This window comes from Protopterus annectens, chromosome 13.part0 (assembly GCF_019279795.1).
Source record: "Protopterus annectens isolate FY-2018-M chromosome 13.part0, PAN1.0, whole genome shotgun sequence".
In the NCBI taxonomy this organism is placed as follows: domain Eukaryota; kingdom Metazoa; phylum Chordata; order Ceratodontiformes; family Protopteridae; genus Protopterus; species Protopterus annectens.
In genome coordinates, this window is record NC_056747.1 from 348,898,292 (window position 1) to 348,922,347 (window position 24,056).

The 24,056-nt window shown below is 41.5% G+C and overlaps 1 protein-coding gene across 1 annotated transcript in view; it reads left to right on the top strand.

Annotated features, from left to right (window-relative positions):
* Positions 1–24,056, top strand: part of MED12 (mediator complex subunit 12) — a 4,088,267-nt gene that overhangs the window by 3,774,556 nt on the left and 289,655 nt on the right. The window contains exon 40 of the mRNA XM_044054827.1: positions 10,059–10,194. Within this exon, the coding sequence (XP_043910762.1) occupies positions 10,059–10,194 (136 nt within the window). The remainder of the gene's footprint in view (positions 1–10,058; positions 10,195–24,056) is intronic.

The window sequence follows — 24,056 nt, forward strand, 5'->3', positions numbered from 1 at the left end:
CTGCTTCCCCTGTCTTGTCTTCTCACCAGGGAGTTTGAGGGCTCTGGGCTTCATGGCTTCTACTATCCCTACACTTCCCTGGGCCTGACTTCATATGAGAAAGTTTCAGTGGTATCTCTAAGTATGGCTTCAACAATGTCACCAGCTAGACTATCTGGTTCCTCTGCTCCAATGTTCCAAACTGGGATTTACTGATGCCTCAGAGCTGGTGTAGGAGCCTTTAGTCCCCTCAACAGAGGGCAGATCCCATCAACATCAAGGAAATGAGGGCTTTCATTCTGGTTCTTAAAGCTTTCCACTCACTCTGGGCGTCGGGTCCCTTGAAGGATTTTACAGGCACCCCCAGTGTCATGTGGTACATCAGCAAGCAAGCGATTGCCTTTTTTTTGCAGACTAGCCCTTCAAGCTTGGGTAATTGAAATCAGTCTGCAGGTGACCCTATAGGCAGTCTGCATACCTTCAGAGTGCTGTCTTGTGGCAGATTCTCTCAGCAGGTTCAGTACACAGCCTCATGAATGGATGCTTGACGGAGATGTGTTCCTAGACGTAGTTCATTGTTTGGGTTATATTCATCAAGTGCCGCTCTCTGAACAGACAACTCACTCAGTTCTTTTCCAGAGTCCCAAGTCCTTTGGCTTGGAAAGTGGGTACAGTATCTTCCTCTTGGAAGGGATTGGTCCTTTATGCCTTTCCTTCCCTTCCTCTTTTTCCCAAGGTCCTTCACAAGATCAAGGCGGGCACTACAAAAATCTTGTTGATGCCACCTTTTTGGCCCAGACAGCTCTAGCTCTCCTCCTTATTCTATCTATCTGGCCAGGGGCAGTCATCAGTAATTACCTCACCGTATGGGTTTTCATTCCTTTCTGACACCAATTTTCTGAGGATGTGCTTAGGGTCCTGTAGGAGGCAAGAAACCCCAATACCAGAAAATTATGCATGTCCAAGTGGAAGAGATGGTCTGTCTGGTGTCTTAAAAACATCACCAGGATCCTTTTTCATTGGGGTCCCTATTGTTCTTTCCTACCTGTGTGAACTAATCCATGCTGGCTTAGCATATTCTTCAGTGAAAGCTCATTTGCCAGTATTTTCTGCCCGTCTGCCACTTACTCCTCCTTCAGTTTCTAGATTTGAAGTCAGGCAATTTCTTGAAAGCTTTCTTCATATCAGACCCCCAAAAAGCGTATTCATTCTTCTTGAGCATCTTAATTTCGTCCTTGAAAAGCTGACCGAGGCTGCTTTTTAGCTTTCTGCTACTGCTTCTTTGCAACATTGCACCTGGAAAACTGTTTCATTGATTGCTTTAACCTCCACCAGAAGAGTATCTGAACTCTGGGCCTTAATGATGGTCCCTTCTTTTTTGTTTTAATTTTTGTCATAGAGACGAGGTCTGTCCCTATTTGAATACTCATTTTATGCACAAGAAAGTTAATGAGCTGTCCCTCAATCAGTCTCTCCAGCTTCCTTTCCTTTTCTCTTCTGCACAGTCTGCTAGTGAGAAGGTTCTTCATACTTTAGACTTGCATAGACAGCGCTGATGTTTAAACAAAACAAAGGCCTTTAGTAAATCTGACCAACTTTTTCTTTTCATACCAGAACATTGGATTTCACAATTTTTAAGCAACCCATCTCCTCCTGGATTTCCAAGGCCATTTATTTTTGTTGTACGTTTCATGACAAATAGTTATCTGCTTCTGTTCAGGCTCATTCTATTAGGCCAGTGGCTTTCTCAGGGACTGGGACTTTCTTCAAGAGTTTGGATACCAGTTCCATTCTTGAAGCTGCCCACTTGGTCTTCTGTTCATACATTCAGTAAGCATTACAAATTGGATGTCATTTCCAAAGCCAGAGCAGGATTTGCCAAGCTTTATGGGTTTTTGGAGGGCTTCTACTTACCTTTATAGTAGCTTTTATACGCCCCAGAGGTGATGAATACTACAGCAGTGATGTGGAAGGACACTAAGTTGTGTAAAATCTTACCATAAAGGGTACATGTCCTCCTTTTCACTACTGCAGTATTCACTCCCTCCCATCTACTCTCCTGCCCCTTTTACCAAGTTGTAAAGGCTTTGGTATACTGGCCGGCCATTGGGCTATCCTTGGCAAGAGATGCCAGAAGTGATGAATACTGCAGCAGTGAAAAAGAGGATGTCTATTGTTATGGTAAGATTTTACACAACTGTACTTTGAGTGTGTATACCCTTAGTAACCCTGCTGTGTTTAAAAGCAGTGTCTTCAGTAATCCCCAGTATCTACCAGGGATTCTAAGTTGATTCTGCAACCCCTCCTTGCATTGCACTCCCTTATTCTTCTGCAGAGAGACAGGAAGGCTCTCCCTCATTGTTCTCTCTCTCTCTCTCTCTCTTTCCCTAGCTAGCTAGCTCCACCATTTCCCAGGCTATTGAACCTGAGTTATCTGATCATAGTCAGGGCTTTATTCCTTAATGTTACTGGGCTGGCTGTGATTTTTGGAATGTTAATGAAAATATGCTCAATAATATCTGTCAGGTTTATCCATCCTGATGTTGCATGCAGATGTATACAAGTCAGCTGGTTGAAACGCTATTGAAAGTATATAGCAACAAGAGAACTTTGCTAGAGACATACATGCAGTGATGTTCTTCCATATCACTGTTGCAGAATTCCTTACGTTAAGGATCCCCTGCTAAGGGTAGCCCAACGTCCATCCAGTATACCAAAGCCTTAGGTTATAATAAGGGCATCTTATATCTCACACAGCATAGGGCATAAAGGTGATGCACGGACTTACCATCCTCAGAATTTCTTTGCTACCAGTCCGACCCCCTACTTCGATTGTTATCTGAACTCTCATTCGTATGCTGGCTGCCAAGCTGTTTTTCAGATAAGTGACCCTTTGGGGTTTTTCCTCTAACCTTTTTATTTTTTTTTTTATGAATTGTGGTAGTTGGTTTCATGCCACCCAGACGAAATGCTAATGTAGGAGACAGATTCCCATAAGGACCGTCATGAGCCTTCTTTATTTTGCTTAGGCATTTCTCACAACTGTACATCTTGTCCTATTTGTCAGGCATTTGTTCCAAAAACTTTGCATAGTCATCTCTCCTCTTTGGTCATTTACCTAGAGAACTATTCGTCTCAAACTGTTGGCTGAGGGTACCATTGCGGATTCGTCCCAACCCAAGGGTCAGACATCTGCAAAGATGACTACCAAGAAAGCTCTGTCAGATTCTTTGGCTGGACATCTCTGTCAAGGCTGGTGAAAGCGCAGAGGGACCACCTGTTTTTTTCAGTCAGATTCCTCTGCCATGGCTGTTTCAGAGGCTGCCATGGAAATGGCTTCTCACATGTCCCTGGAGGCTCTGCAGGCTTATGTTTTCAGATGTTCAGGGGGAACCATGACTGATTATTTCCAAAGGGCCTAGGGATATTCAACAAATCCATGTTTGGGAGGAGATTCCTACTACACTTATTGAATGTAGGCAGGGGTTCAAGCCACCTGCATTATTTAAGGCTGATATCCACTTGAAAAAGAAATGGAAACTAAGCATATTTCTTCTGCTCCTAAGTACCCTCAGCGTGAATGGCAGGATTTCACACAGGGTTTGTTTAATGCCCTTATGGCTTTAAAGCCCCCTCGGGGAGTCTTTGTTCCTGCTCCTACTTGATCTTCTATTCCTGTTAAGACACCTAGGGATCAGGCATCTTAATTCTGATGAAGAATCCTTAACCTCCCTTAGTTATTTCCATTATATTTAGAACCACTGGCAAAGAAAATAAGGGACTCAGAAATTCAAGGATATAATTAGCATGGTAGTCAAGAAGATCTGGCTCTATTTGCAGATGGTATTGTTTTGTAACTCATGGGGCAGCCACAGTGGTGCAGCAGTTAGCGTTGCTGCCTCACAGCAAGAGGTTCTCTGGTTCAATTTTCGGCTGGGGTGCCTTCTGTGCGGAATCTGCATGTCCTCCCTGTGGTCACGTGGGTTTCCTCCGGGTGCTCCGGTTTACTCCCACATCCCAAAGACATGCAGTAGGTGGATTGGACACTCTAAATTGGCCCTAGGTGTGAGTGTGCGCGTGTGCGTGCCTTATGTGGAAGGTTGGGTGCCGGGCTGGCAACTCAACACCGTAAAGCTCCACTGCCAACCATGAGCAGATGGATGATCCTTTGTGGCGGCCCCTAACTGGGAAAAGCCAAAAGAAGAAGACTATTGTTTTTTAACTTATAAACCCAGAAAAGGACATTTCAGTGTTGTGGAACATTTTGAGAGCATTTCAAATCTTTTCAGGATACAAAATTAATGAAGCTAAAACAAAGACAATAGCGGGAAATTATGTATCCACACGCAAATTGGTTCAGCAATATCCATATTTATGGGGACGTGATAAAATTAAGTACTTTGTGGAGTATGGATTAAAAATGATTCTGTTGTGGCAGCTAAGGATATTTGGGATGTGTGTGAAGAGACTAAAAAGATAATACAAAAACTAAGCACTTGGGAAGCTTTGTTATATGGATATGGATAGTAAGATACAGGCAGTTAAAATGTTTTTAGTTTCTTTAGTCTTATACACAGGTCAGGCATATATTGGGCGGTTATAATTGAAATACCAGCACTGGAGCATTGGTAGAGTTTTTAGTAGAATCTAGAACAGAAGTTGCTGTTAAGAAAGGAGTAATTAGTACAGCATACAAAATATTGCATGATGACAAGAAGAATCAGAGGATGTTAGGAAGGATTGGAAAGAGGTTGAATAAGCAATTCAAAAAGAAACAATGGGGGATATATGTACGTTTCCCAAATGTACAACAGAATCTACAAGATTTAGGATCTTTGCTTGGAAGTGTTTGCATAGGTATTTTTATACCCCAAGGAGACACCAAAGGATTCTTCCTCAGATAGACAGGAAATGTTGGAGGTGTGATGGGGAAGAGGTAACTGGAAGCATATTTTCTGGGAGTGTAATGAGTTGGGAGACTTTAAAGATTCCCTGCCAACTGCATTGTTGGAGGTGCCAGGTGAGCAAATTGGAGTAACTAAGGTAATGATTTTTTGAGCTGTGATGTAGAATCTGAATTGGCTTGCTGAGTCTAATTATGATGGCTGCCAAAAAAAGCAATTACTAGAAAGTGGAAATCAAAGTCTAAACCAACTTTACTAGAAGTAGCAAAGATAGTAACAGAGATGAAACATCTTGAACTGGGATCTTTAGAAAAGGGTAGGAGCAAATTCCATAGGAAAAAAATAGGAATTGTGGGAGTAATGCATGCAGAGGAGGCAAGCCCCCCATGCACCCCCATACATCCTGCTAATTGTATATGCCAACTCTGTGGTCGCATTACAGTGAGAAAAGGGCAAATTCCCCAATCCCCACTGTACTCCCATCTCACACAAAAATAAAAGCGTGCATGTCCAGTAAACTGACTTTCAGTAACCCATGCCGGCTTTTATTTCAGTTGAGAAAAGAAACTGTCGACAAAATGAATGTCTGTCATATACACACACACACATATATATATATATATATATATATATATATATATATATATATATATATATATATATAGATAGATAATTTATTGCATATTGCCTAGATACTTTTATATTTAATTACAACCTGTCCCAGTGGGATGAAGCCCTGCCATATGACCCAGATGGTCTTAGTTCAAGTAATGGTTCCATCACTTGAAGAATCTAGTAGGGAAGGATGGAAGTTTGTGTGACTGAAGCCAGATCTCCTCTTCTTTTCGTCAGACCTCAAACCAGTCATGTCAGACCAACACATCAGATTTTGCTTGGGGAGCAGTTTCTGTACTAGTAAAAGTACAAGGCCTGTAGAATACTTCTGACAGACCTAATCACATCAGTTAAAAAGAGATGTTGGCTCTGATCCACACCCTGAAGTCTGTCCATCACATTTGGTCCCCAGGACCTCTTCAAATGATTGCAGACAATACCACAGTTATGTAGTACATAAACAAGCAGGGAGGTATATGATTCTATCCCCAATACATGCTAGCTATGATGGCTTGGGAGTTGTCTCTTCAGCTTTTATTTAACCCTTCAGTCATCTTGCATCATATCAGAGCAAAACATAGTGTCAGATAACCTAAGCAGGACCAGGATAGACCCTCATTAATGGAAATTGAAGAAGATCTTTCAGAAATTTATCCCATTATGGGGAACACCTTGAGCAAGTCTGGTTGCCTCCTTTCAAAACACGCAGCTATATGTTTTATTCCAGAGCTTCTTGAAGGCAAGCCTGGAAAATAGATTAACCTTCATTTCTTTGTAAGGAAATACTCTTTAAACAGTTTCCACTGGTATCCAGGTTAATTCTGAAGATTTAAAATGATACCTCCAAAATCATTATGGTGACCCCCTTTGGGCCTGGGAAACTTTGGTTCTCCTTTCTTATAATATTAAAAAAGGGCAGTTACCACAAGCTTCTTCATAGACTGGATCTAATCCCACAAAACAGGATGGAATGGGGGTGAAGTTTGATGCATCTCCATATCAGTCAACTTCAGCTGATTGACTGGATGATTCAGTTTTAATACCTTTTAAGCATTTATTTCACAAGGCCATGCAGCAGCTACAAGAAGAGGCAAGAAAGCCTGCTACAAGAAAAACCTATATTGGTAAGTGGAAGTGATTTTCTAGTCTGTGTCTAACCAGTAACCAGAGGCCCATTAAGGGCTTTATACCACCGATGCCAAAATATTTGTGGGAGTTGCTTTCCTCTGGCATTATATATTCCTCTGTAAAGGTTCATATTGTAGCCATTTCACTGTCTGTACATGGATCTTCATCTTTCTTTTCTGCTTTATTGTTAAACAGTTGCTGAAAGGACTTTTACACCGGAGACCTCATCATAAAACAGTTTGCCCCTCCTTGCTATCTCAAATGTGTGCTGGAGAAATTGACTGCGTCACATTTTGAACCTGCCCATCTCAAGCTCTGTTGAGTTTCTTGACTTGGAAAACTGTCCTTAACATTGCTCTAACGTTGGCAAGATTATCTAAGTTGCAAGCTCTCATAGTGGGTGAGCCCTGATTTTTTTTTATCGGGACAGAGTCTCTTTAAGAAGAAACCCATCATTCTTGTCCATAGTGGTTTCACAGTTTACTTTAAATCAAGCCATTGATCTCCCAATTTTCTATCCAGAACCTGAAAACCAGGGAGAAACAATTTTACATACACTGGATGCGGATAGGCAACTCAGGTGCTATATTTACAGCACTAAGCCCTTTAGAAAAGCTATTTCTTATAAAGAGGCAAAAAGGGATACCCTATATCTAAACAAACAGTTTCCTGGTGGTTGTCCTCAGCTGTTGTTTTTTTTTTTGTTTGTTTTTTTATTCCTACTATCGTAAATCCATGTCAGACAGTATCAGGGCATATTCTACTGCAACCATGTGTTTCATTGCATACTGGAAAAGCATGAACTCTACATGCATTCTACAGGCATTTACATGATCCTCTGTATGTACCTTTACAAAGCATTATGAACTGGATTCCTTTTTTAGCTTTAGATCAAACTTTGCTAGAAGCATTTTCCAGGGGCTCCTTGAACTTTATCCTCCCTCTTCCCAGGTTGGATAGGTTTTGGCAATCAAACCGTATAGCCTAAGGGGTACTGCAGCAGTGGGAATTGAAAAACATAGTAAAGTTGTGAAAGTTGTGCTTAGCCATAACAGCAGATGTTTAAATTCCTCACTTCTGCAAAAGCCACACCCACCTTTCCCAACTCTTGTATGTAGCTGGGGTATAGATAGGCTTGTGTTTGTTTCTGCTTTATATGATGATGATGTTGCCAGGGGTGTAGCCAAAAATGTATATTTTTTCTCATGCCTAATGTTGCTCTCCCCACTACCCTTTTGCCATTTAAAAATGTACTCAGCCATTGAAATACTGCCTTTATACACATAGGAACGACTTGAGACGTGTTATTTTTAACTCTGTCTTCTCCACTTTTTATACACACCCTCTGACTTTCTTTAAATCTACACTTTAGAGTACTATTCTATTATGCCTTCTTCCTTCCCTTATCTATATTTACTCTTACCTCAAGTCATTTCAAGTCTTCCTCAAAAATATCATACTGTGCTTTCTAATGTATATGGTAGTCTAGTTTGTATAATACCATATACTCTCTGATGTACACATTTTGTTAAAAATGCTAAGGTGCCATCTCTTTCGGTTATTTATATTTGCAATGTGTACTTTCATTGTTGACCTGTACTCTGTAATTTGTCTTGTGGTATAATGTTTGTTTTTTCATATTGTTGGAGTTTTTCTCCCAGGGCCTCCACTGAAAATGGACCTGTGTCCAGTTGGACTTTTCCGGTAAACAAATGTTAAATAAAATTTCCACTGTTACTACTGCTAACCATAAAATGCTTATTTTTAAAGGTAAAATCCTCTCACATAAGCATGTTTTACAAAATTTGTTTTATAAACAGGGTTGACAGTTCCAAATATATTCTCTGTCATTTTGCAAAATAAAGCTTCCAAAAGATGCTGAGAAAAAAATGTACTCATTTTAGTACACTGAGTATGTCTTGCTTTAACCTTAAATATTGGTCTGTTCTGGATTTTTAGGCTCTTCTAACTTTGTATGAGCAAAAAAGTCTTAAAGAAAGATTCAGTCTGACTGCTGATTTTCCTTCTTGGGATTATCCAATCAGCAGTCAGCATAGAGGAGGGGGGCAGAGTTTTTGTAAGCTGCCCAGTTGTTTCTTGGGCAGAAAACCACCCTTGTAGCCGAAAGGGCTACTGCAGAAGTGAGGAATTCTGAACATCTGTTATGGGTAAGAGCAACTTAGCACAACTATTACTTTCTTTAAGATGATGTGATACACTGTGGTAGGGTAAGTTGCATGTCAAAAAAGTGAGAATCAACTTAGCTGTATTAATTCTCCAGTACTACCACTGCAGTGCAGAATATGAGGCAGTGCTGTACTCCTTAATGTGCTGTCCAGCTGCCTGAGTTGTTAGTAGCTCAGGTGGTTGTAAAAGAGCCCATGGTATTTATCATAAAAAGAATGGGAAGTTTCCTGGTATTCTGGCCAGATTTCCCCTAGTCAGAATAAATAGTACCTTGAATCTCCCCTGAAAAGAGGTCATTGGCCTAGTGGGACTAACCCGGGCAACAAAAGTGTAAATAAAATAAAATAAAAATAAAATACACTTGACGTGACGTGGAGTGAGGGAGGCCTGATTGTGCCCCAAGGTCAGTTGGGGGTCTCTGAAGGGACATCTGGAGCAAATTGGGATCAAGCAGTATTTTTTATAGTTTATCTATCCTGGAGGACTGCCTGAATACAGCTTTTACTGGAAATCAAGGATTCTATCCCTGAAGCAAGTGTGAGAATGCACTAGCAGTTCACTTGCAGTGTAGTTCTTCATAGATGCCACTGCACATTGAATATGGAGCAAGATGGCAGGTAGGGCATTAGAAAAAAATCCACAATTGTCAGGATGGAACTATACTTGATTACCTTGATCTCTATGCCTGCTCCCTGTAATTTACAACAAATGTTCCCTGCTTAGCAGGACTACAGTCTTTGAGAGGAAAGCACAACATGTGCTGATAGTGTACGTTATAAAAGATTAAGGAGAGATTTGTTGCTCACATCTGATGGCATAAGGCAACACAGGGAGCAGCAAAAAATGCTCATTACAGTGTGTAGAAACTTTCGGGCACATAAGACTGCCTTATAGTGCATGCATGTACGTGGGTGTTTGTGAGGATGAGGGGATAAAATTTTCAAGAACTGATTAATTACTTTTTTCAGACCTTTGCTTTAAATTTGCCTAATGTTGTTTCTTATAGTTTCATTATGAACTTGGCTTTCTTTTTTGTTTAGTGTACAGGTTCATCTTTTTATTCTGTTTGGCATTTGTCAGCATTGAAGAAAGCTAACAAATGGTTTCCTGTAAAACTAAGTTGTGTTCTTTCTTCAGATTTTGTAGTCTGTGAAGCAAGGCACTAAGATGTTATCGAATTGAGTGTTTCGTCCTGTCCAAAACATAATTTTTTATGTTGGCATCCTCCTTTTCTGTTCTGTCTAGGTTTCCCCATCAAGCAATGCAGCAGGCACCCATGATAAGTGGAATGAGTCACATGCCCACACAGGGAGTTCATTCAGGAATACGGACAGCTCAGCTGATTCAAGATCCAACATATATAAGGCAGCAGATGATCAGAGTAAGTGTGAAATCATTTATTATCAAGAAAAAAAGGTTAGCATTAACATTGCTTAAATATGCAATTTGGTGTAAAACTATGTTCAAAAAACATGCTGCCTTGCAGGCATATGGGTAGTAGTGCTCTGCTACCCTGTTCACTGACATTCTGCCAAAGCTCAGAGCTCCTCCCCCTGCCTGTCTATGGGTGTGATGAACAATCGCCTGAGAGCACAAAGACTGCCTTTCAGATCCACAGACAGCAACCTTTCAGTTTTCTACTACCACAGTAAGAGAAGAATCTCTGAGAAGCCTGCTCATTTCTCTGGATTTATTTCAGCTGCTGAGCTCCGATAAGAAAGATTTTTGTTTTTTATTTCCTCCCTCTGTTTTTTTTTTTTCTATCGGTACTTGAATAGTGTATTCTGCAATTTTTTTTCCTGATTACAATGTTATATATGTATTTAATTTGACATGCACAATAAGGTTTATGCTGTTGATTAAAAGCTTCATTTTGAAGTTTTGATAAGAAAACTTGCTAATACTGCAGCTTTTTTTCTTAGGGGTTAAGATTAAAATGCGGTGAATCCTGTTCAGTTAGTTAAAATAAACATTTTTTTTCTTTAAATCACAATTTTGGCTTCATTTTGTATGCTAAACATTTCTGACAGGGATTTTTCGTCAGTTTATGATTTATTTCTTGTTTAATGCTGCTCTAGGCTACATCCATTCATTGTGACAAACGACTAACCTTTTTTTTACAAAGTTAGGGGACTGTAGTGTATGTATTTTGTGCTTGGAACTGGTTTACTGAAACAGCTGTCATTTTATTCAGCACAAGGTTCAGAATAGTATCCCTACAGAAATTCAAATTGCTATTTAGAGGGATTTGTCCATTTTTTATGGGGCTGACTGTGCAGCCAGTTTTTGGTATTGATCTGGCTATTTTTTTGTCCCCTTATTTAATGTACTCCAGTATGGTGCCATGCTCCCTCACCACTACCACCATTTCCCCCTTGTGCACATACAAGCATAGAAATAAGTAAAGAAATATGACTCAGACTCTGGCTTCTGATTCGGCACTAGCCCAGGTCCCAAGGTGTGGTATTACCACAACTGTGAGTGATATGAGAGTCGGACACTTCTTTTGGGCTGTACGAGTGCCTGGTTCAAGTACGGGAAAAATCAAACTGTTGAGGTGCAGGAGAAGTCAGCGGTGCAGAATCTGCCAGTGTTAATATGCCTTCTCTCTAGGGATTTTCCCACTAGTTTAACACATGCAAAAGACCTACCACATCACAAGACAACAATCTCTGACTCTGTTTATATCTAAGTTGGTGGCTGTGGCTAACTGTATTGTTCAGGCAGTTGATTATGGGGTGGAAACCCAGGTTATGAGTAATGCCTTTGCCCATACTTCCATTCAACCACCCAGGGATCCCAATTTCGTAAAGGATTTGGAATTTGATGTTTTAGAAGTATCAGAGGTGAGTCAGCTACTTCTCAAGACGAACCATTGCAGACACCCAAACAGATGTCTTCTTTTTCCCAAATTCTGGCTAGATTTAGGGATTTATTCACTTGGGAGCAGATGTTCTTCGTGTTTCACTGTTGCAATCATTACATTTGGGTTATCTGCCTGCAGGTAGCCCTCAGCCGGCCTGAATATCAAAGTCTTGGGTCCTGCGTCTGATGCATCTTTTCTTCCATGACGTCAGGGGTATAAAGCATGCAGCCGATGCCATTACATCAGTCTTTCTTGCTGCGCGGTGCCCGAAGCAGAAGCAGTTTGCAAGTGCCGGTCGGCCGACTCCTGAATTTTTCATTTTCGAGTTTCCGAACCAAAGTCTTCAAAAAAGCTAAGTATCCCATTGGGGATCCTTTTTCTTACTCTAAACCGATGTCAGTAAAAGTTAACAGTTGTATAACCTGTGGAAAGCAAATACCTCATAAAGATTTTCATTCGTACTGTATTCCTTGCTTAGGCCCAGACTACGATGTCCCTCACTGTCGGTTTTGTGCCTTATTCAATCCTCGAACTATTCGTCGTCTGTTCATTTTTGCATCAAACTATTTCGGTACTCTGTTTAATTATCCAGAAATGGCTTCGGTAAGCCATCTGACTACCGACATTTCGAAAAAACATAAAGATAAAGACAGAGACAGACCGCATAGGTCCAAAGCTGCCGATGCTATCGTTAAGCTATTCGCCAGTTCACCGGTACTCAGTGAGGCGCTTTCGCAGCTCCTGATTCTCGCTACTTCATATTCGCAGGCCTCTACTGAGACCCATTCGGAGTCCAGTATGCCGCGAGATGCTTCTTCAACTATGGAACCTGCGGATGTCTGTACCTTGGATGGGTCTGGAGCCGCTGTGCAGGTACTGGCTTCTGAGGGTGTATTCAGGTGTACTGACCTGCATTTTAAACCAATGCCATCTTCTTCTTCAAGGCCTAAAACTCGACCCACGCCTAGAAAACTGATGACCAAACCGCATTGTCAGGCCCATATGCCTAAAAAACAAATGATAAGAATGGCTGAAGACCTTATTACTTTAATTAGGGGAAGCCAGCCTTCTCCCTCTAAGAGACCTAGAACTGATTTTCCTTCTGATTCTTCTGATCAGGATTCTGAAATTTCTGTTTCTTCTGATTACCAGGATTTGCCCTTATCTACCTATGAGGATTCTGATGCAGAGGACTCCTTACCTTCTGCTTCCCCTCCAGAAGATTTTTCTTTTGGTGAAACCTTGCACACTCTTAGGGAGCATTTCCGCTGGGAAAGCCAAGATTTCTCTGACTCCAAAAAGAGGCTTAGGGAATTCTTACTCCTACCTCAACACAGGCCTTTAGCTATTCCTCCTGTCCTGGATATTGTAGATGATGCCTTCTTGCAATCTAGTCTGGCCCCAGACAGTTTACCTCTGGCTCCCAGGAAACATGACAGATATTAGAGTACCTGACTCTCACAAGTTCCTCTTCAAGAATCCTACTGCGGACCCAGAGACCATTTGACAGGGACCTAAAGGCATTAAGGCTACTACTGCCAAAAACCCTACCCCTCTGATAGAGATTCCAGGGCCTTGGACAGATGGAGTAAGAAGGTATACACTTCTGCTACTTTGTCCATTAGGGCCTTAAACTGCCAGTTTCATATGTTAAAGTATCAGCAGCACATTACTGGACTACTTAAACAGAAAATGATGTTGATTCCTGACTGTGCTGAAAATAAAGAATTACAGGATTTAATGCATTCTGCTGAACAAGTTGGTAAACTTACTTTGCAATGTGGTTTTGACTCTTTAGAAGCATTTTGTAGGGCTGCTGTCACTGGGTCTGTTCTTAGAAGGCAAGCTTGGCTTAAGGAGCAAAATTTGCCAGATCATGTTAAAGCTAAATTACTATATGCTCCCTTAAACCAAGAACCGCCTGTTTGGCAACAAAGCAGAAGTAGTACTTAAAAAGGTGGAGGAAAAGGCTAAATCTATGCAAACTGTTAAAGATTTCCTGCAAGTACAGCCTCCCAGATTTAGTAGGAATTGGCCTTCTAAGAATTGGTCCTTTCCTGTCTCTTCCAGGCCTTCTCAGTCCAAACCCTGGAACGACAGACCACCTAGGCTACAGTCTCAAGGTACTCACAGGCCTAAGCAGTGGGTGTCTCCCACTTCCAAAACTGGAAGTAATAAGACACCCCCCTATGGAAAACTGTCACAATGACTTAACCTTAAACCTTCCAAACCCTGCTCAACTGCCTGCTCTGTTAGGGGGAAAGATCGCCATGCATGCAAAAAAACTGGGAACTCATTACCCAGGACAAATGGGTTTTAAATAGTTTCCCAAGAATGCAAATTCCACTTCCACACCTTACCAACCCCAAACGATTGGCCAGACCTACCCCCAAATCAGTGGGTAGAGACTCAACAGCAGGTTCTCTCTTTTCTAAGTATCAGGGCTTTTCAGCCTGTCCCAGCAGAAGAAAGGGGACAAGGTTTCTATTCAAGACTTTTCCTGGTACCCAGAAAAGACCGCTCCTGGCGTCATATCCTGGACCTGTCTATTCTAAACACCTTTTTGGTAATCCCAAAATTCAAAATGCTAAGTCTTCATCAGCTGCTTCCTGTGCTAGGTAAAGATGCCTGGTTGGCAACCTTGGACTTAAAGGAAGCTTACCTGCACATTCCAGTAGGGGAATCTTGCAGGAAATACCTAAGTTACAGAGCAAGCTACATGCACTATCAGTTCTCTGCACTTTCCTTTGGCTTATCTACTGCGTCCAGGGTATTCACAAAGTGCCTAGCTCCAGTCATTGCATTTTGCAGGCAAAGAAATATTCAAATATACCCATACCTGGACGATTGTCTAATTCAGGCAGAAAGCCAGGATATGCTACTAAATCATCTGGCATTTGTAAAGAAACTGCTAACCTCACTGGGGTACACCATAAACGAAAAGAAATCTCATCTAGTACCCTGCCAACAAATTGTATTCCTGGGAGCAAGCTTGAACACAACTTCCCAGATGGCTTACCTAATACCAGAGAAACAAGGTTATTTGATAGCCTACTTCAAACTACTGGCCACAAAGACCCAGCTATCTGCAAGGAAAATTCTGCAAGCCCTGAGGTTCATGGCCTCTTGCATCCTACAAATTCCATATGCAAAACTGCATATGAGGAAACTACAAGGGTATCTAAAAAGCCTATGGTGTCAACATTCTCAGAACCTGGAATCAGTGATTCGTATTAGTCCTTTTATAAAGACAGAGTTCCTTTGGTGGTCAGAGGCCTGCTACCACAACAAGGGACTGCCATTCACTCTAAACCCTGCCGCCCAAACCCTAACAACAGACGCATCAGACTATGCATGAGGGGACTCACTTGGCAGGGCAGTGCATTCAGGGCAAATGGAACCCGAGTCAAATGCACCTGCATGTCAATCAAAAAGAAATGTTAGCTGTACAGAATCCTGTGACAGCCTTTAAGGACCACATTCTTCCAGGACAATTATTGGTAAAGATAGACAACACCACTGTTATGTGGTACATAAACAAGCGGGGGGAACCCACTCGTGCTCTCTCTGCAGACTAGCCATGACTCTGTGGAACACAAACTTGAGTGCACCTACAAGCTCAATTCCTGCCAGGCAAGCTAAATTCACTGGCAGATGACCTAAGCAGAAATCTCATGGACCCATACGAGTGGAAACTGGAACCAAAGATATTCAACATTTTGAGAAACAAATGGAGGAACCCAAAAATAGACCTGTTTGCCTCCCCTCAGAAATAACAATTGAACAAATTCTGCACAAGGACTCCCCACAGATAAACTTAGAAAGTGGATGCTCTGTCCTTCACCTGGGAAAGCCTCTCAGTTTATGCCTTTCCTCCTCTGCCTCTCCTCTCGAACGTTCTGCTAAAGATCAGACAGGACAAACCAAGAACAATACTGATTGCACCAGACTAGCCACGCCAGCACTGGTACCCCCTCTTGCGCAGTATGTCACTGCTGGAACCATGGCACCTACCTCAGACCCCTTCCCTGCTGTCCCAGCAGGAGGGCCAGATTCTGCACCCTTAGCTTCAAACCCTGAACCTTGCAGCCTGGCTAATTACCTGGGCTCTCCAATAGCATCACTCAGTAAGCAGGTGCTAGATGTCATTCTGGAGGCAAGGAGGCCTAGTACTAGAAAATCCTATGCTGAAAAGTGGAAAATATACTGTTCCTGGAGCCAGACTTGGGATGGGCACAACAGTGCTGTGTTCAGGAAAAAATGACCTTGCCACCTTTTGTACTTGCCACTCAGGCTAATCTGAATTTCTTAATGTGAAAAACTGTTTTGCTTATTGCTCTGACATTTGTAGGGTGAGTCTGTGAACTGTAAGCCCTCATGGTGTGACAACCTTTCCTGATTTTTCACAGAGGTAGGGTTGTGTTAAGCAAAATATCCTATTTCTTGTCAAAAGTGGTCTCAAAATTCACCATCAGTTAGTCTATTAACCTCACTTTGTTCTTCCTAAAACCTAAGAATAAGCGAGAGAGGATTTTTTGTAACGTGTATGTGCGCCAACAGCTCAGCTACTACCTTGACAGAAGAAAACCCCTCAAGAAGGCTGAAAGGACTTTTCATTGTCTACACAGTGGCAAATAAGGGATGACCTGTCTCTAAGCAAACATTTGCACATTGATTGTTCTCTGGTGTTATTTTTTTATTGCTCCCTCCATGACGAGGTGAATCCAGGCAAGTTAGAGGCACATTCCAGCGTGGCCTTTTCCTCTTCAGTGGCTTATTGGAAAGGAGTGAACTATGCAAGTATTCTACAGGTAGTGATTTGATCCTCTGTACATACCTTTATGAAACACTATAAGCTGGATGCCTTTTCTAAATCTAGAGCAGGCTTCGCTAGGACCATTTTCCAGAGGCTCCTGAACCCTTATCTTTCCTCCGCCCAGGTTGGGTAAGGTTTGGGAATCTACCTGTATGCCAGTAAGGCGGTATGTTTGTAGAACATAGTACAGTTGTGTGAGTAGAGCAGGTGCTTGTAGAACACACTGCCTTCCTGGTAGTATCCAGCCACAATTCCCCTGTTTAGATGTACATAGTTTGGTGTTGTAGTTGCCATTTGCTTGGCAGCCTTTTTTGTGGTATGTGTTTGTATTTTTTGATTTGGAAGACTAGAGGTTCACAAGCTTGCATTTTCATCTTCCCTTCCTTCTGGACCCTAGAAATCTGAAAGGGACCTGTCTGTGGATCTGAAAGACAGTCCCTGTGCCTTCAGGTGATTGGTCCATCACACTTAGGCATGGGGAAGAGCTCTGAGCTTTGGTAGACTGCCAGAGATAGGGTAGTAGGGCACTGCTACCCATATGCTGGTCAGTCAGTCAGTGTATTCTATGAACATCTATTGATACAGGTAAGTAGGACTTGTGTAACTGTACGTTTTCATGAATACTCTGTCTAGCATTTTATCCTCATTTAGCTTGCAGGTTGCAGACATCTACCAACATTTTTGTTTGAAAAGGGGATGTAAAGATGTATGTCATAAGGAACTGTGCTGCAGGATTTGCATATAATTTATACTTTATGTATAAAGTTACTTGGTGATATTGATAATTTTTTCGTAGTCTTTTAAAATGTGCTTGAGTGTTAGGTTATTCATTCCTATAGTTTTATACTTTTACATATAACCATTGTGTGTTTACAGTTTATGTATATATATATATATATATATATATATATGTGTGTGTGTGTGTGTGTGTGTGTATATATATATATATATATATATATATATATATATATACACACACACACGCACATATACATACACACACACACATCTCCTCCCTGAAGTCGAGTGGCATTCGAAAGACATGCGTAGAATGAGCATTCCTTTGTTGAAGATTGGGTGTCGGGCTGGCACCTCAACACCATAAAAAATCTACTGCCAATCATTAGCAGACCGGAGTTCCATTATGGCGACCCCTAACCAGGAAAAGCCGAAAGAAGGATATATATATATATATATATATATATATATATATATATATATATATATATATATACACACACAATATGTGCGTGCGTGTGTGTGTTTGAATGTATATGTATGGGTCTACTATAGAATTTCAAAATTCCACAATCCCAACTTTCTAAATACTGACGCTCAGAACCTTGAGATTGTGGGGTCTCAAAATTAAAAAATAAAACCTGGTTTTGCAGGGGGACAATCCCCACTACCCCCTGTTCCCCGTTCTGCACTGTATGGCAATTTCCATTTGCAGGTTTTGAGATTCCACAATCTCTAGATTCTGAGGGTCAGTATTTATAATGTCTGGATTGTGGAATTTTGAAATTCTATAGTGGACCCATATGTATATGTAAACACACATGCACTGAGATTTGTTCATAAATTTTATATCTTCTCCAACCTTTCTGGCTGGGTTCCCTTAATAAGGGAACACTCTCATCTTGTTAGCTTTCATATAACAAACCCAAGCTACATTTGCAAGATAGAATATTTAGCTGTACTTTAAGCATTTTTGAGCAGATTCTTAAACTTTATCATTGAACCACTTTAAATTTGTTTTTTTCCAAGCAACAGAAATGAATGCAGTGTTTTTTGTTTTGTTTTTTTGTAGCTCAATGTTATCCGACATACAACTCTTCCCTCTGGGTTCATAGTTTTAAATCCAAAATTTTCTAATTTCCTCCATGCCTGTCTAGTATTCAGCATCCATTACGCCATGTGGCACTCAGGCAAAAATCTGTATGTCATACTCCTCTCTCCATTGAGGGGCAAATGTTTATGCTCTCCTCTTTCAGTATGCCGTCATTTTTAGAAGAAGGGGATGAAGCCTCCTCACCTCAGGCCATGCAGGTTTGTATGCATGTGCATGCATGCACTGTGCCCCATCACTGCAACTTTGCAAGTCCCAAAGTGGCTACTGGGGACAACATACCACACCCATACATACACTGCTTTGTAATGAGAGCAAGAATACCTGTTTTGGTGATCTTCAACTTTAGCATCTAATGTATAAAACATAAATTGAACCCATAGTTGTAGTAGCAGATACAAAATGATGAAACTTGCTATATGTCCATATATTCAAAATATTAAACAAAATACAAACATGGGTATATATTCCAACTATTTCATGTTCAGGTTCAGACTTTCCCATGACATTTGTATTCTTAGTCTGTCTCCAACTTGTAAATCTGGTAATTTTCTGCAGTTTTTGTCATAGTAATATTTCTACTTCTGCTGATTTCTTTCCATCATTTTCTTAACCTGAGCGTATCTGTTGTTTATCTGTAAATTGTTTACCCTTTGGCGATCAGTTTCTTTGTCCTGCAGGATCACAGAGTATCATGACTGCTAGTACCTGTATTTAGTACCGGCCACCGAGTGGCATTTAATTGGAACAGAACCGGCTTATTTACACTTGAATATTTTAAAAGAACATATGTAACTTGTGTGAATTTTAGAACATTGTTTTGACAGAAACCTCATAATTTTACAAGATTTACAGGTTGAATAAATAAGGATGCCAAATCAGCGGGAAACTTCACATCCTGAAGCTTTAGAGAGGCAACCATTCATATTTTATGTATTAATGGATTATTGTTCATTATTTAAAGTTTATTTAATTTTTTCTTATGTATATATTGAAATATACATTCATTTATATATAGTTATTCCATTTATTTAACATTTGTGTATTTTGAATTTTATTTTTCACTGCAGTAAGAGTTGAGCTGAGTGCAGCCCTTTGTCTACCATATTTGTCTGTTCAGACTTGACATGCTGCACACCCACTGCTAACTAATTATATTAAGTCTGAAGTTGTAGCATTTCAGAATAAAAAGTATAACTGCTGCTGTTAGCAAAGCCTATTAATGTACCCCCCCCCCCCCCCATGGTAATGCAACCTTATTTGTATATAACATTGTTAGGGGTGTATGTTGGACCTACCATGTTAGGACCTGCAAAACCCATTCAGTACTCTGTCATATATTAAATTTGAATGCTGCTTCTTTTACATTTCACATTGTTTGATAAGAGATCTATTCAGTTTTCTTTTATAACTATACTGCTGTTTCCCTCATTTTAGATGCTTTCAATTTCTAGTTTCTCTCTTTCAGTATTACTATAGTATAGTTTGTGTTGCTCACATAGTTTCACTTTTTCTTTATTGTTCCATCAATAGAAACATTCTTAGGTAAATATGTACTGTGTAAAATGAAGTTTCACTTTTTCTTTATTGTTCCATCAATAGAAACATTCTTAGGTAAATATGTACTGTGTAAAATGAAGCCACCATCTCAGTTTAATAAAACTAATTAGGTGAAGGTATTCTCAAACAGTGTCTTTTTCTAGAAGTGCATGTCCTGGTAAGGCATGCTGCAGAGTTTGAACAAGAGTCTGTTTTCTCTGACTTTGCATTTTGTGCTGACTCATTGCAGACTTTGCTCCAACATTAGATATCGTCTGTGTGTTGTCGAGGTTTTTCATCAAAGTTCCGTACGAGCACAAGTTTCAGCCTATATTTTCAAATCTGCTTTATCAAAAACAGTAGCTTGTAACTTTTGAGAGATGTCATTACAAATTAAGGTGTTTTTTCATAAAGTTTACTGCTGCAGTGTGATCCCTTACATATGCCACCAGGTGAATGTCTGAATTTTCATATCAAATTCCAGGGCTTTTGGACATCCTTGTACTGCTTAGTGGTATTCCCCTTGCCATGACTATCAGTAGGACCTCTAGTGTAAAGGGCAGAGGAACCCCATCTTTACTTTTTTGCTCCACACAGTGTTTATCTGTTGATACCACTCTTGTTTTCTATAGAAGACACACGGAACATATGCGTCTGGAGCTGTCAGGAGGCCTGCCATCCATCATTGTAGGTGAAAAGTACCTGCCTCCAGGGTTGGGGCACCTTAGCAGCAGTTTTAAGGTTCAAGTCTAGAAATGTTATGCAGTTCCTTCCACGCAGTGTCTCAAGTCTTGTCACATCTCACCAGCAGTGACACAAGGTCCACACATTGCACGGGGTGACATCCTAATCACTGAAGGAAATGTTTTATGATATGCTTTATAGTTCCAGAGGATGCGACTACCACATGTAGCTCCTGCAGTGTCTTTCCTCTGCAAATAACTGTTGTAACCTACAGCACCCTTCCATGTTCTTCATTCCACATTGCTGCAGTCCTAACTATTGGGTAGTCCGCTGTCCAGTCGGCCCGAATACCAAAGTATATGGCTGACGCCGGTCAAGGCGCATTAGACTGACGTCAGGACGTCAGGGTACTAATGCGCATGACCGACGTCATATCCTCAGTCTTTTTTGCCGCATGGTCCGATGCAGAAGCAGTTTTGCGAGTGCAGGTTGGCGTTCTGAAATTTTCTGAAGTCGGAGTTTCAGACCGAATCAAAGTTGGCTAAGTACCCCGTTGGGGAATATTTTGGTTTTTTCTTGCCTCAGTATTTAACCGGATGTCAGGAAAAAGTGAATAACTGTATTTCTTGTGGGAAACAGATACCTCATAGGGATTACCATACCTTGTGTATACCTTGTTTAGGGCCTGAGCACGGCGTTGTTGGATGCGCTCTTGTGCTAGATTTAACAAACGCACTATTAAGAGAAGGTTAGACTGTGCCAGGTTAGTTTTTGGGAAGCGTTGTAATTATAAAATGCCGTCGGATGCTCCGGCGCCGCTTCCAAAAAGCGCAAGGACAAAGCAGCAAAGCCTAGAGTGGAAGAACCGGCAGTCCCGGACATCGGTTCTTTAGAAGGCTCAGTGGAGGCGGAGGTTTTGCCAGGAGTTTCTTTGGAGTCTCAGGGAGAGACTTTACTGTTACAGGATGTGTCCTCTCAGGAGGTAGGCCAGGCTGAAGGGGCTTCTCAGGTGGCTGTTCTTCCCTCTCTTCCTAAGGTGGTTAGAGCCTCCCTTCTGTTTCCAAGGCTTCTTTGAGAGGCAGGCCAGGTTTAACTTCAGTGGGGGTTTCTCCTAGCTCTTCAGGATCTTTGCCTAAGAAACATATGCTTAAAATGGCAGAGGATTTGATTACTATGATTAGAGGTTCTATGCCCCCTCCTGATAAGAGGCCTAGGGTGGAGCCTGAGTTTGAGACTTTTGAGCAGTGTTCGAGGCTTCTGAGTCTTGGCTGAAGACTTGCAGGAGTATCCTCCTTATTCTGATTCTGATGTGGATGATTCTACTCCTTCAGCTTCTCCTCCTGAGGATTTTTCATTTTCAGAGACTCTGCATTCCATGAGGGAGCATTTTAAATGGGAAGGTCAAGATTTCTCTGATTCCAGGAAGAGGCTTAGGGAATTCTTGTTTTTACCCCAGCATAGGCCTTTAGCTATACCTCCTGTTCTGAATGTGGTGGAAGATGTTTTTGCAGAGGCTTCCCTGAACCCTGATTCTTTGCCTCCTGCCCCAGTTAAACCGGATAGGTACTATAGGGTGCCTGAAGCTCATAAGTATCTTTTTAGGAGTCCTAGGGCAGACCCAGAAACTGTCTCTCAGGGGCCTAAAGGTGTTAAGGCTTCTGTTGTTAAAAATCCTGTTCCTCCTGATAAAGAGGCAAGGGCTTTGGATAGATGGGGAAAGAAAGTGTATACTTCTTCCACTTTAGCCATGAGGGCGTTGAATTGCCAGTTTCACATGTTAAAATATCAAAATTATCTCCTTTCACAATTGAAGTCTAAGGTGGATGCTCTGGCGGAAGTTATTGAGTGTAAAGAGTTGCAGGATTTAGTTCATGTGTCTGAACAGGTGGGTAAGCATTCATTGCAATGTGGTTTTGATGCTGTGCAGGCCTCCTCGAGGGTGGCTGCCACTGGTTCTGTTCTTCGAGGCACGCCTGGTTGAGGGATCAGAATTTAGCTGAGCATGTTAAGACAAGGATTTTGGATGCTCCTTTACAGTCTGACGTGTTGTTTGGTTCGCCTGTGGAAGCAGTTTTAAAGAAAATGGAGGACAAGGCTAAGTCTGTGCAAACTGTTAAAGATTTTTTGCAGGTGCAGCCTCCAAGTTTAGTAGAAATTGGCCTACTAAGGGATGGACATATCCTGCTTATGATTCCCAGTCTAGGGGTAGGTCTAGGCGTGGTAGGGGCAGAGCTCAAGGTTCTTTTAGGCCTAGAACAGGAGTTCACCTGCTCAGACTTCTGGTGAGGGCAGGGGTCAGTCCTTTCGTAAACAGACCCAATGACCTGCCTTTTCAGCTGCCAGTACATTCTCGTCTGGCAGCACCTTTGGGAGGAAGGCTGGCTCTTTTCAAAGAAAATTGGGATTTAATTACCCAAGACAGATGGGTTTTGGATATCATTCACCACGGTTACAGGTTTTATTTCCATACCTTGCCTCCTTTCAAAGGCATGCCAGACATTCCTCCTCTGCAAAGAAAAGAGGCTCACAAGCAAATTTCTCTGTTACTCCAAATAGGGGCCATTCAGCCAGTCCCTGTGCCAGAAAGGGGCCTAGGATTTTATTCTCGCCTGTTCCTAGTACCAAAGAAGGGGGACACGTGGAGACCAATTTTGGATTTATCTATCCTCAACACTTATCTGGACATTCCCAAGTTCAAAATGTTGACGTTACAACAGCTTTTACCTCTGCTGGGCAAAGATCACTGGATGGTAACTTTAGATCTCAAGGAGGCTTACCTTCATGTGCCTATCAGACTAAGTTGCAGGAAGTATCTGCGTTTTCGAGCTGGAAATTCCCATTATCAGTTCTCTGCATTGCCCTTTGGCTTATCTACTGCCCAGAGTATTCACAAAGGTTCTGGCTCCAGTGATAGCTTACTTCAGGCTAAAAGGAATTCAAATCTATCCTTACTTGGACGACTGCCTGATTCTGGCTCAAGAAAAGGAAGACCTTTTACAGCATTTGGAATATGTGATAGCAGTGCTAAGATGCCTAGGGTATTCTGTGAGCGAAATAAAGTCCAGTCTAGTACCCTCTCAAGACATGTGCTTTCTGGGTGTGAGACTGAATACAGCAGCCCAGATGGCCTTTTAACCCCGGACAAACAAAAGAATCTTTCCATTTACTTCCATCAACTATCTCTTCAGTCCGGGCTGACTGCAAGGACAGTCCTTCAAGCCTTAGGGTTCATGGCATCTTGTATTCTGGTGCTTCCCAATGCCAAACTGCATATGAGGAAGCTGCAATGGTATCTCAAAATGTATGGACACAGCACTGCCAGGATTTGGACACTGTCATTCAAATAATACCTTGCATTCAACAGGAAATTTTGTGGTGGGCTCAGGAATGTCACCTAAACAAGGGACTCTCTGTGACCCGGCCAGAGGCGAGTCAGATTCTAACGACAGATGCCTCAGACATTGCTTGGGGAGCTCATCTAAATGGAAA